At 41.7% G+C, this 14,294-nt stretch overlaps 1 protein-coding gene across 1 annotated transcript in view; it reads right to left on the bottom strand.

Annotated features, from left to right (window-relative positions):
- LOC134534392 (DNA-binding protein D-ETS-3) overlaps positions 1 to 2,694 on the bottom strand; it is a 152,497-nt gene extending 149,803 nt beyond the window's left edge. The window contains exons 1-4 of the mRNA XM_063372857.1: positions 2,664 to 2,694; positions 251 to 292; positions 131 to 172; positions 11 to 52 (exon numbers count right to left, since the gene is read on the bottom strand). Coding sequence (XP_063228927.1) covers positions 11 to 52; positions 131 to 172; positions 251 to 292; positions 2,664 to 2,694 — 157 coding nt within the window. The remainder of the gene's footprint in view (positions 1 to 10; positions 53 to 130; positions 173 to 250; positions 293 to 2,663) is intronic.
- Positions 2,695 to 14,294: the final 11,600 nt, after the last annotated feature.

Consider the following 14,294-nt stretch of genomic DNA (forward strand, 5'->3'; position numbering starts at 1 on the left):
GACACTCCACACTGCTCCTTGGCCATGCCGCTCAGCGTGTTGGAGGCATAGCCTGCAACACAGACAGTGGCCTTCAGCGAGACTTCTGCACATCAGTGCACTGCTGCCTCTGCCATTCCTGACACTCCACACTGCTCCTTGGCCATGCCGCTCAGCGTGTTGGAGGCATAGCCTGCAACACAGACAGTGGCCTTCAGCGAGACTTCTGCACATCAGTGCACTGCTGCCTGTGCCATTCCTGACACTCCACACTGCTCCTTGGCCATGCCGCTCAGCGTGTTGGAGGCATAGCCTGCAACACAGACAGTGGCCTTCAACGAGACTTCTGCACATCAGTGCACTGCTGCCTCTGCCATTCCTGACACTCCACACTGCTCCTTGGCCATGCCGCTAAAAGAGTTGGAGGCAAGCTTGTAACAAAACAAAATTGCCTGTTCCGAGACTCTCGCACATCACCGCACATCACCGCACATCATCATCTATTACTGCCACTATCGTGCGTGAAATACCACACTGAGCCTTGGACATCTTGGAGTAAACATCTAATAAATCACGGTCTCCTGCAGCGAAAATCTGGCACATCACAGGACATCGCAGCACATCACAGCACATCACAGCACATCACAGCACATCACATCACATCACAGTACATCATCTTAAATTGCTGCCACTACCGTGTCTGGCTCTTCACACCGCTTCTGGCCATGCTGCTCAGCGTGTTACTGGCCTTGTGTGGTAAAAGAAAGCTTTATATTAATTTTGTCATAAAAGCCCTGGAAGCTGCTTTAAGTGTGCGGAACATCCTACAGTATTCTCAGAGGTACACAAGGGAGGAACATTAAAATAAAGGAACTTACATCTCACAATAGGAAGTAGAAAATGGGTCGTATTTGCAGTAATAAAAAAAGTTTGCTTAAAGCTTAACCTTTTTATTGTTAATTACAGTTTTCATTATTTTCATTTGATAATATCAGACATTTTGAAAACTCCACTGATCAGAATAAATGGGACTTGGCCGTTCAAACATATAGATTACAAATGGATAGTTACTTTTACCTGGAATATACATTTAACATTCACCTTTCACATAATCAAGCTTTTACGAAATGAACTAACATAAATAATTACATTAAAGTTGAAACATGTGTTAGCCCAACCAATGCGGGACTATATATAATTTGATTTAACAATATCTGATCATTGACAGTTCACTGGCGGTGACTAGAAGCGGGAGAGACTCGCTGCATTCATTTCAGAGGGAGAGGCGTAAGTTTAGTAGACTTCAGGGATGGGCTTGAGACGGAGAAAACCCTGCGCTCTTGCACCATCTCTTCGACCCCACTGGAACCAAACGAAAAAGGAGGTCCAGTGGTCAATAGTAGAAATAAAAGTGCGAAGAAACAATAATCCTGAAGTTGGGGAAAAATTTAAGTAGGGAGCCAACTATAGGAAAAAGGGCTTTGCATTTTCCACTGATCATTCTGGGAGTTAAATGAAGAAAATCACTCCCTCTGGAGCTGCATTCGAGCTCGCGGTAGCCACGCGTGAGTCATGCTGCGGGATTACAAGGTAATCCTAACTAAAGCGACTAGCAATCTAGAAAAACTAGAGATCACTCTCAGACTCTATGGTTCACATCCTTGAAGTTAGTCGCTGCGACACAGCTTCACGAATGCAGTCGTGGGCAATAAGCACCGGAGAGATGCGACCACGGTGACGACAGGTGGATGAATCAATCAAACCATAGGGCTACATGTAGTTAAGAACTTGTGTAGGGTCCGGAGGCATAGGGAGTGGGGGAACTAGTCTCTGATTGGCGGTAGGGAGCGCGCGGGGGGCTCGTAACGCGACCAAAATAAAAATAAAATAACAAAGGTGGTTGATAGCCTAACTTAAGCGGCATCTGAAGTTACTCGCGCTCCGAAAGCAGTGCGCTCTGTCGGAAACGACTCGGTGTTAGTACGCAGTAGTCCCGCAAGGGGGACTAGTATAAGCCTGGCCCTCATGGGACCAACTGGATCGTGCTCTGTCGGGTTGAAAGGGAACTAGAGAGAGGTGTGGTAGCGGCCGGTAGAGGTCTTGCTCCAGCGCCGAATTATGATAAATTATTTAGTCTCGTCGCCACGAGATGGCGAAAGCAGGCTTTTCGCCGGCCATCAAGATGTCCTCGAGGCCTAGGGATGTTAATGGCCTCGGTCGTTGCTCTGGGCATAGTTCCTGGGAAAGATGGAGGGAGGATCTGCTGGCTCGTGAGAAATGTCTTAGGCCAGGCGCCTATACGTGCCCGACAGTCCTGGAACATTAGAATGGGGCATGACTGGAGCTGCTAACCTAAGCTGAGCTCTGGGAAGAGGACTACACTAGGAGGACGTTGAGAAAAGCACTCTCGGTCACTAAGCCGGACGCTGTTACTGGTCGCGTTCGTGGCCTGAGGCGGGAAGAAAAATTATGGCTAACACTATCCTGGGGAAATCACATCAGGCTATCAGTTGCAGCGCTGGGAAAATGTCGCTGGACTCTAGTAGAAAAGATTTGATCAGGATTAACAATGGGCTAACCAAGTTTATATTAGGGAATTTAGGTAAAAATAAATAAATATGTGCCAAATATTTCAAATTAGCGGCACAAGTGTTAGAGGATAGCCTTCAACACATCACAGTCACCTGCAGCAGATCTCTGGAACATCATGAACATACCCGCACAATATCTTATTTTTTTGCCACTGCCGTGCCTGACACTTCGTCTTGCTCCTTGGATGTGATGCTCAGCTTGTTGGAGCACAACTTTTAAAAACATTTATGTCGCCTGCAGCGAGAATCTGGCACATCACCGCACATCATCTTATATTTTGGTGTCACTGCTGTTCATGACACTCCACACTGCACATATTGCTACCACTCTCAAGCCTGTCGCTCCACCTGCTCCTCCGTCCTCATGTGTCTGCTCTCTCATGTTATGTGTCTTCGGGTGTCTTCTACAGAATGTGTCTTTACAGTCTGTTATCGCATTCATATGCTCGTATTGGGTTTGTTACCATGGTGTTCAGTTGAAAAACCCTTTTTCTAGTTGAACTTGTTTTTTTTTTGTTTGATGTTAATGTAAGGTTAAATTATTTATTTAAATTGGACTTTAAGAATCCTTTATATGGCCATATTTTTGAATAGTTATAAATTATATATGTATACTTGTAGGTTTTAATGTTATAACATGGATTTACGATATTCGTTAAAATTTTTTGATAAATAATAAAATTTCACTACATAAATTATAATTCATGAAACTTTGACAAAATACGATATGTTTAAAGATAGTGATAACCAAACAGTCGTTCAACTAACCGCAGTACCGCTTTGGTTATTAGATAATATACACTGCATAGTGTCATCATGATGAAAATTTAAAATTTTGGAAATACCATTTATCTGCTAGTATTAACATTGTTGACAGTGATCATGTTTGCAGTTATTGTTCTCTTAATTTATAATCATTACTATTATTTCAAATTAATTTACGTTTTGATCTGATGATATATGAATGTAAGTGAACTTGAGGAACCTGGCCATATCACACAGCAAGAGTCGTTAATTTGGTTGTTTTAAAATTTTTGTTGAGTTCTCATCTACATATTTCTTGGTTTTAATATTCCGTTTTATTATTTTCATGCACCAAGCACAGTTTATTAGATAGTTTCAACCCTCCAAGTTGTTATAAATTCAATTTGCAGTCAGTTCTCTTAGCGGCCTTGTACCTTGGTGCCCAAAACAAACTGAACGATAGAAGGAACTAAGGAGAGGAGGTCTGACATTGAAGGAGCGAAGACGTCGCTCGTGTATGTGAGTCTCCGAATCCTTGGATCCCTGCACGAGCGACATACCACGCCAGAGATACATATTTGCTAGTGTTAAGGAATTATGGACATCTGATTTTACCTGTGTCAGATTAATGAAGTCTGTTTGAATCCGTTGATTCCTGCCGCGTCGGTCGAGATCATATCACAGTGCTTTAAGATTAAAACTAAGCTGAGCAGTTACTACGAGTCCGAAGCTGGTGTAAACGTTCCTGTCTACAAGATTTTGTAGCTCCTACGGAATTAGCTGAATTCCGGTTCCTGATGCAGAAGCTTTGAATGGTAGTCTTTATACATTTCTTTCAGCTATCCTGTTGGTTTTCATCCATTGGGAACCTTCACAGAGGTCCTAGCGACGATGATCTGTGAACCTACCGACTGAAATTCAGCTAGCTAACAACGTCAGTGTTTGTGTCAGAAGCCCTGCCACTAGAAACATCTACCATTAATTACATTAAAGTATAGTAACTAAAAGAGGCTATTAATTTAGATACTGGGTATTCTCTAGCTTCACAATCAATTACTTATTATAATATAATTTATTTAAAGAAAGTATTGGTACTGATATTCATATTGTGGGTGTGTTAAAAACACATAGGATAATTTTATTGTCGTATTTGGTGCAACAACGTAATAGTACCATAATACATTTGGGTATTTAATTCTTAGTAAACTTAGTAGCAACAGTAATTAAGCTCAACTTTTTTTTTTACGTGTCCATGTTGTTGGTATGAATTAGATACACAATTGCACACAAGTATAAAGTTGGAATCTTATATCTATTTTTATTTAATCACACGAACACTACTTGATATAAATTATACGCTATAGTTTGTTGCCTCTCAAGCTATTGCTAAGAGGATTGGCTGGTTAGACTGCCAGGCAAAAGTCAGAAAGATAAAATTCATTAGTTTGCAAATTGTGAAAATTATATCTCAATCCTGCGCCACTATAGAAGGGTGATAACAATAAGAAATTGTTATTGTTTGTTAGTAGTAAGTAAATGTTACTCCGGCACGTGGTGCTGGTGCGAGAATTAAGGACTGTGTCCGCTTTCTTGGATTGTACCGTCACGGCGACCATCTTGTATGACCTTAACCTTTAAAATCTGCCTAAATTTGCGAAAGTGAATAAAAGTTCACAACACTAACCAAAATTTACAGACTTAAAAAAAATATAGCCAAAAAATATTTTAAAAAATGGGGAAAATTAAAATTTCTCTATTTTGAGGCGAAAACTCTTGTTTAGAGGGAAATTTTTTCCCGTTTGTAGTTCTAATAAATGCCAGTGGCCTGAAAAATCCGCAAAGCAGCTTAAAGTCCGTATCTACAAGCCACCATAAGCCACTTAGGTCATAACCTCGACAATTAGGAAGCCATGGCCGCCATCTTGAATTGTTATGTAACCATTGCAGTTATCGTTAAGGTTGCCATCATGAAAATTCATAATTTGTATGCTATAAAAATTGAGAAAATTTTAAAACTTATAAAAAAATTAATTAATTTTTAAAATTAAAAACAGTAGTATATATTGGGGGCTCCTGAAACAGGATGCAGGATGTGGTGCTGTGTGTCCGATCCGCCATATTGGATTGTGACGTCACGGCGGCCATCTTGTATGAGTGTAACGGGACACAGCGTAACGGTACATAGTGTAACGGGACATAACGTAACGGGACAAATAGATCACGGCGGCCATTTTGGATCCGCCATCTTGGATCCGTCATCTTGGATGACGTAATTTTTTTCTCGGACTTTCCGCCATTTTGTTTTCCGCCATTTTGGATTATGACGTCACCGTTGCAATTTCCGTTACGTCCGCCATCTTTAACTTTTTTATTTATTATCCGATTTTAATGAAATTTTTTTTTAAATTTATAAAAAAATACATTTAATAAAATTTTAATATTTTTTTTTTAAAAACGTAATTTTTAGACATGGAGCTCGGAGTCCTCGGTTCTAACCCGATGAGGTCAAAAAAAATTTAAAATGGCGACAGGCTCCTTCCTCAATGGTGGTTGCAGGCAGACTGACCCCCACCACTTTTTACCATGCTTATATATCATCAGGTAGTATGACGTCATGTCCGCCATCTTGAAAATCCGTAATTTTTATGTTAGAAAATCAGGAAAAAATTTAAAAATAAACAAAAATTAAATAATCAAATTAAATAATAAAAAATCTTTAAAACCACCGTTGCTCTTTTCGTAATGGCAGCCATCTTGTAAATCCGTAATTATTATGTTACAAAATCGGGAAAAAATTTAAAAATCAAATTTTTTTTAACTCATTAAGGAAATTAATGATTCCTGACCTTGGTTCGATCCCTGGCCGATACAAAACAACTTTAATTTAAAAAATACCACAAAAGTGACAGGATTGAGAAAATAAAAAACACCGCAAGTACTTTTAAAAACTTTTATTACATACATTCTAATCTACTACAAGTACAAAAAATAATACACAGACAAAGAACTAAAGTCTTGTGGATTTCTCGATGTCTGCATCTGCCACCCACGAATTAAAGCGAGGTGGAAAGCCCCACCACTTGACGTAGGACAGTTCATTTCTTCGTTTTATAATATTCTCCACCAAGTACATATCAGGATACAACGTAGGCTGAATCTCTTCGGCATAGAAGCCGCCACGGATAAGTTTGTGGTCCAAATCTTCGAGGTAGTAGGTCCTAGGCTCTGATTCACGAACATGTGTCACACGGAAAAGTTCGGGACTCCAGTTCGCAGTGAAACCTTTCTCGAAGATACCTTTCTGCTTGGAGATTCGCACAATGTCACCGACGTTAGCTTTACGCTTTCGTGGATCTTTCTTCTTCGTGTTGGAAAACACTGTTCGAAGCAGGCGATTGTCCGTTACGTCCTTTGGCTTCATTTTCGTGGTAGAATGCATCGTGGAATTATACTCGTTTATTAGTTTCGGCAAGATGTCAAGCCACTTGTAATTTCCGTTAGCCATGAACTGCCGCCACATCTTGGATCGCAAAGTTCTGTTAAACCTTTCGACAACGGAGGCTTTGACGTTACTAAATGTAGAGTAGTGTTTGATGCCATACTTCTTCATCAAAGCCTTGAAGGTTGCATTGTAGAATTCTTTCCCGAGGTCCGTTTGCAGGTGCGACGGTACACGTCCATCACGCAAAATATTGTTCATGGCCTTGGCTACTTCAATTGCAGTCTTTGATTTGACAGGTCTAGCCCAAGCAAACTTGCCATAAACATCGATGACTGTCAACATGTACTTGAAACCTTTATTCAATCGGGAATACGGTATCATATCAACAAGGTCCGCCTGGAATAAATCATCAATTCCACGAACTATGACTTTGCGACGAAGGTATTTTCGTCTAGCAGGAGCATGAAGTTCGTGAGCGATTCCGGTTCGACTCATCGTATGTAGCCGGCTTCCCTCAGTTCTTCAAGTATGGAGACTATTTCGTTGATGTGCGAATAGTTTCCTACACTAAGCGAAGCATGTAGAATTCTAAGACGATCAACTAATTCATTGGGGTCGTCCCAATATAAATAGTCTAATACCTGATCACTTTCTAGCTTTTTTAAACCTTCGCCATGTATTGTTAGTTCACTGAAGAGATTAGCGAGAATGTCGATTTTTTCATGATCTACGTCTTTATATACACCACTATCCGGATCGTTATCGCGAAAATGTGCATTGGTTAGCTCTAGCAGTTTTTTGTACTCTTGTAAGTCTTTGTGAGAATATACTTTAGGCTCCCTGCGAAACAGCAATTCGTACAGACCCGGAGTCCCGCGTGTTTTGAACGCTTCTACGCGCACAATATTTCCTGGTAGAAAGTCTATTTCTTTAGCACCGAGGAACCACTTATTATAGTTTCTGTACACTCTGTAGGTCGTGTCATTATTCCGGCTCGTAAACGATATCAGGTATGGTCGGACCATTGCATTCACTTGATGTCCCTTTTTCGGTATTTTTTTTCTTGTGCATGAACTCTGTACTTGTTAAGTCCTCTTCTTCTCGATCTGGTTCATACTTTCTCTTCTTTACAGTTGGCATTTCATCTTCAACTTCTGTATTCACAATGATAGCTGGTTCTTCCTTGTTTTTAAGTTCGTCGAGGCGACTAGTGATTGGTCTAAATATCTCCTCATTTTCCATCTCACGTGCAAGTCTGTTTCGTCTAGCAAGTAGATATTTTTCACGAACAGACTGTATGGCTCGTTGAAGGTCACTGGCCAGGTCAGACATTGTACTGGCTGAAAACATACTGCAAGTCCTCCTTTTATACTTTATTATTCATTCGCAGAAACTTCTTTCTTGTGTGTGGCAAAATCTGAATTAGTTGTCAAGTGCGATAGTGATGCTTTCATACTACTTTGTAAAGTCCTCAATTCGTCACGTTTTTGTGCATTTGATACTTCGATCATGTCGCGAATGCGAGAATCCGAGGCTTCCACACGCTGGTCGATGGCAACGAGATACTCTAATATTTCGTTTTTCACACTTTCTACTTTTTGAGCCAGTAGTATAATGTATTTGCGGATATCAGAGTCGGGGCATACAGTATTCTTGCTGCTACGACCGAATTTCGAAATGCTATGACTCATGTTTGACGATAAACTGATCGAAACCTCGTCTGTACCTGCCCTTATATAGAGGCCAGTCCTTTACGATGACTATGAATCCGTGTTCGTCTTTCCAACACAAGGAGCACATGTCTTTAAATTCCTGAAACGACATGTCAGTGTTTACGTGGTCGTCGTAGGCGTGACGCAAATTAAGTTCGTCCATGCGAAAAAGCACTATAACATTCGCATTATCTCGTAGGAGATGTTTGGGTATTCTACTGTACGTCTGACACAGGTATACGCAGTCTACCTTGGCGTGCCTGCCCATGGAAAAGTACTCTTGTATAATGCCCTGCTTTTCGCACATTACATCGTCGAACACAAACACGGAATTAGGCTTTGCTTCGTCGGTAGACACCACATCGGTATTATCGTTAAACGGAAAATACTCCAGTCCTTCCACCGAGCGTAGAACAGTTGCTAGGCGCTGGTACTTTAACTGTTGCAACGACTTGGAATACAAGTAAACGTTCTCGAACCGAAGACCGTTTGGCTCCTCCAGTAAACTCAGTAAAACACACGTCAGTAGTATAGGAATGACGGAACTGGCACAGGGTCCAGGGTGAGGATTGAGGAGTGGGATTGTCGGTCCGCCATATTGGATTGTGACGTCACGGCGGCCATCTTGTATGAGTGTAACGGGACACAGCGTATCAAGACATAACGTAACGGGACAAGTAGATCATGGCGACCATTTTGTATCCGCCATTTTGGATGACGTCATTGTGTTCTAGAAAATTCCGGCGATGTGTTTTCCGCCATTTTGAATGATGACGTCACCGTTGCAATTTCCGTTACGCCCGCCATCTTTAACTTTTTTATTTATTATCCGATTTTAATGAATTTTTTTTTTAAATTTATAAAAAAAATTAAATAATAAAATTTTAATAAATTATTATTAAAAAATATACATTAACGACACGGAGTACGGAGTCCTCGGTTCGAACCCGACGAATGCAAAAAATAAAATAAAAATGGCGACCGATCCTTCCTCAAACGAAAATCCTAAGTTCTCTGCCGAAACGACCGCTCACCAACGTAGATATAATAAAGTACGCTCGCAAATTGAAAATACCAAATTTCTGCGGCGTGTTTATGCGAGACACTTTACCCAGCAAACCAAAAACCAACGAATGCGCCATAATTAATTTAGACACGACGGCAGGTCGAGGCACGCACTGGGTAGCGTATATAAAGTCTGGAAAAAAAGCTACTTACTACGACAGTTTCGGTAATTTGAGACCTCCGCCTGAACTTAGGCGGTACCTGGGCCGGACCACTACACTGTTCTACAATTACGAAACAGAACAGAGGCCTAATCAAACAAACTGCGGACACTTGTGTCTTCACTTTTTAACTAAAAAAAAAAATTAGCTGTCAAATAAAAATTACTACTTAAAGGTTGTGCAGTGATGATAATTTATTAGTCATGTCGATAACACTTACCTTGACAGGTCACGCATCTGAGCTGCGGGCGGTTCATTTCCCGCCTCTGGATTTAGACGGAGAATGGTGTATCGGACTCGTAGATTTTCAAACGTATAATGCCATACCGAATATCAACGAAGAAAACTGCAAGATCTGCTTCCTGAAAAGCGATGGGACCGCTCATGAAATACAGTTACCTGTTGGATCCTACGAAATTGACGACATTGCAAATTACATCAGGGATATGTTACCACAGGATGTAGACTTTCAACTGCATGGAAATCCAAACACTCAAAAAAGCATTCTAACATGCAGTGAAATTGTCGACTTTACGAAACCTGGGACCATAGGTTCGATGTTAGGATTCGAATCAAAGGTGTATGATGCAGGAAGAACGTACGAATCTACGCGCGCAGTAAACATTTTGCCTGTGAATGTCATAAGAATAAACTGTAATTTGGCAAGTGGAACGTATCTCAACGGAAGACTAAGCAACATGCTGCACGAATTTTCGCCGATGGTCCCGCCAGGATATAAACTGGTCGAAGTACCGCAAAGTATCATTTACGTTCCAGTCGTCGTGAAGTGCGCACACGAAGTCGTCGTCAGAATCGTTGACCAGCGAGGACGATTGGTGAATTTCCAAGACGAAGAAATTACATTACGTCTACACTTGAAGCGATGGGCATAAAGTTCGTAACACCGAACAGTTATAAAAGAAGTCGTATTGCTGTGAATAAGGACAGTTCTCTACCAGACATCGGTGCATTAACACCTGACAACATAAAGTATCTTCTTAGTATTGGACAAGTGCCGAATAAATATGGAAGACGAAATCCTCAACGTGGAAGATCCCGTAATTTTTGATGACAGCATTACGAAAATGGAATTGCACGAGTACCAGCCTTTCCTGCTCGGACCGTACGCACTTCCATCGGAAGTACGCATTGCTGTACAGCACCAAGATATTTGTACTTTACCTTCACAGTCATTTCTACGTATAAGAGGCACGCTGACAAAAGCGGATGGTACGCATCCGACAACGACGTCAATATCCTGCAATGGTATTCTTCACCTCATCGAGCGCATTACATATGTACTCAATGCCGTCAAAGTAGACCAGACGAGAGATGTAGGCATAACATCTGCTATGAAAAATTACCTTTCGCTCACGCCAAATGAACTGACTGCTGCAAAGATGGCCGGTTGGGCTCTCGAGGATGAATATAAGCTTCCGGTTTATGCCGAAGGATAGTTCGAAGTTTGTGTTCCTCTGTCCATGCTTCTTGGATTCGCTGAGGACTACAAGCATATAATAATTAATTCGAAACAAGAGCTCGTACTGCTTCTAGCCAACACGCACATTAATGCAATTGTCGTCGCTGCAGAAAACCCTCAAGATGTCTCGCTAACACTACAGTCTATCGAGTGGATGCTGCCCCACATCCAAGTGAGCACCGTTGAACGAGTCAAGATGTTGAAGAACATAGAAAATGGCAAGAACTTCGATGTGCCATTCCGATCCTGGAGCCTGGAAACTTATCCTGGCTTGCCTCATAGTCAGCGTATCAATTGGATAGTAAAGTCCAGCTTCGCTACGGAAAAACCAAGATACATCATCGTCGGGCTTCAGACCGGAAGACAGCTCAATGCAGGAGTAAGTCGCTTCTTATTCGATAACTGTCAATTACATAATGTAAAAATATTTTTAAACAGCGAAAGTTATCCGTATGTTGATATGAACATGGTCTTTGAAAGTGGAAGATTTCTTCTCGCATATCAATTGTATGCCAAGTTTCAGCAAGCTTACTATGGGCGGAGACAGTCACCGATACTGAGTCTCGACAGTTTCAAGAACAAGGCTCCGTTAATGGTGTTTGACGTTTCCAAACAGGATGATCGATTAAATTCAAACATCATCGACTGTAGGATCGAGATAACGATTAGCGGAAATATTCCACCAAACACCTATGCTTTTTGTCTGATACTTCATGATCGGCTTGCATCGTACAATTGTCGAGACAAACTTGTGAAAATTCTGACTTAAATACTGTTTCGTTTGCGACAATAATTCAGTTACGATCGAACATTGCTAGCGACAAGATGTACTGCAACCTGCAAGGTTTTCAGAGCCAAAACGGCTTTGTTCTCAAAGAAATTGCCGTCACCTCCTGAGACAAGACTCGAACCCGCAGCTTCCGACCCCAGTATCCGTGGAAACTAGTAGACGAAAAAAGTAAACGCTCGAACGAATGGCTATGCAAATATTATCACGGACTAGAGTGGGACGAAGGAAAAATTCCATACCACCAAGTGAAAAACACACTTCAAGATTTACTAGTTCAAAACGAAACAATATACGTTGCCGGACCGGAACAGAGGAAATGGCTACGAGATCTATGTGTCGACGGAACAGTTGAAATTGAAGACCTACAGACCGACTATGGCTGTTCTTCCCTGCGCAAGCTTAGTGCAATATACGATGTGCAGCCAAGTGACAAGTTTGAATGTGTCTGTGCCTGTACAATGTAATACCCCAAGTGTCTTAAAGAATAATGAAATAATAAGGTTAAAAGATTTGGAAGCTTTGATTACTGAGGCCCTCAATTAATAACTATAAAAGTCAACAACAGAGGCGACACTAGAAGTAAACAAAGAAAATTTAGAGACTCCCTACGAATACTTGGGAGTAAAAGGATCGTTATTATATATTAAATAAATAAAAACAACTGTTACGTCTATAGACTTCCTTATTTTATTAATCATTGTTCTTTTTTTTTTGATAGATTAAATTTTCCTTAGTAAAGACTGTTTTTCATTGATAAGTGATCTTATTTACATAACTCACAATTACACTTATTATATGATATTCCTTAACGTTATTTACGATAGGGCCGGCCCTTAATGTATAACAAAAATTAAAATATTTAAAAACAAGAATGAAATTAACATTGGTAACTTTAAAGATTGTGCATATAGTCCTTCCAATACATAATATAAATTTCTTCTCCTCGAACTGCCTTTTACTGTCCGCTGTCTTAACTGGGTTATACTAATCTTGGGTTCGTGAATAAAAAGATAGAATTATGCGGGTATCACCCGGGGCTGTAGGTAGACGGTGATCAAGGTAGTAGGCCTAATGATGTTGGATTCTGCGCAGGAACCGACTCCAGAGGTTCTGGCAGAGGATTTTGGTTGCCCCAAACTTGGAACCCTGTCTGAAACAAAAGTCCAAAATTCCAAAGAATTAGACCTGTTTCCAGACAGTATACTTAAATGGCGCAAAAGGCCAATAGAGGGAAATTAAAAGGGAGGGGGGGATGACGTCAAGACTTACCAAAACAGGGTGTTGGTCCTGGCGCTCAGGAGAGGGCGTCTCGTCTCCGCAAACTCTAACCACGATTCGCGGTAGCCACGGAAGTCATCATGATTAATTAAAAAAAAAATAATTTATAAAAAAATACTAAGTTTCTCTACTTTCAACTAAACTACTGACTGGTTAATAATTTTAGCTAGGGACTCCATCCCTTTAGTCTGAGAAGACTACATAATATACGATGTCGATGATTCGCAGAAGATCGCAGATACAAACGGTACCAGTCAGTCAGGAGGCGCGCACCGAAGTAAGTTCAGAGCGGGATCTCACCAAGATATCATAAGCGCGGGGTCTCTAGAGAATGGGAGGGGGGGTAGGCTCTGAGCCGAAAATTACCGAGTCCACCCGAAGGTGTCCGGCATAAAAAAAATAGATCTTACTGGAGTGACTGCGCGACTGAGGCGCTATCTTTTGGTGGCGAGAGGAAGTACTAATAAATCGACTAGTGACCGACGAGAGTGTCAAGCTAGGCGGTTAATGGAGTAACCAGTGGTGCCACCTAGCGGCCTGAGACATAAGGAGGGGAGAGAGGTTGTCGTTACCTCCGCGCGAGCGCGGTAGTGTCGGCGCTGCCGACGCCTCACCAGTGGCATTAGTTACCACAGCCGTCGCTAGGTGTCGTTAAGGTGCAGAATCGTAACTGCGGCTGTCAAGCCTGAGATGGCCTTGAATTCTGTTAACGCACTCGAGCGGTCGTCGCTCCTAGCCACTTCTGAGAAGAGAGGGTGGGTGAGCAGGCGGGGGTGGCTTCAAAAAACGCATGGTCTGTGGGACACAAGGCCCACGGGATCCTCCTGTCGTGTCTTGCTGCTAGTGAACCTTATACCGATTCGTGACAGAGTTAGCAGGGCTCAGCACTGCTTCACAAGCTGCTCTTAGCAAAAGGAGACCCGCGAAGAAATAACGTTACCGGCTCCGACGTGCCTGGAGGCGGGAGAAATATTAGCCAGAATGCTAGCCTAGCATGAGGCTGGGAAAGAAAATCAGCTCGCCTCTGAGAACAGAGGCTGAGGGCCTGGCCG

Source organism: Bacillus rossius, chromosome 7, assembly GCF_032445375.1.
Source record: "Bacillus rossius redtenbacheri isolate Brsri chromosome 7, Brsri_v3, whole genome shotgun sequence".
Taxonomy (NCBI): domain Eukaryota; kingdom Metazoa; phylum Arthropoda; class Insecta; order Phasmatodea; family Bacillidae; genus Bacillus; species Bacillus rossius.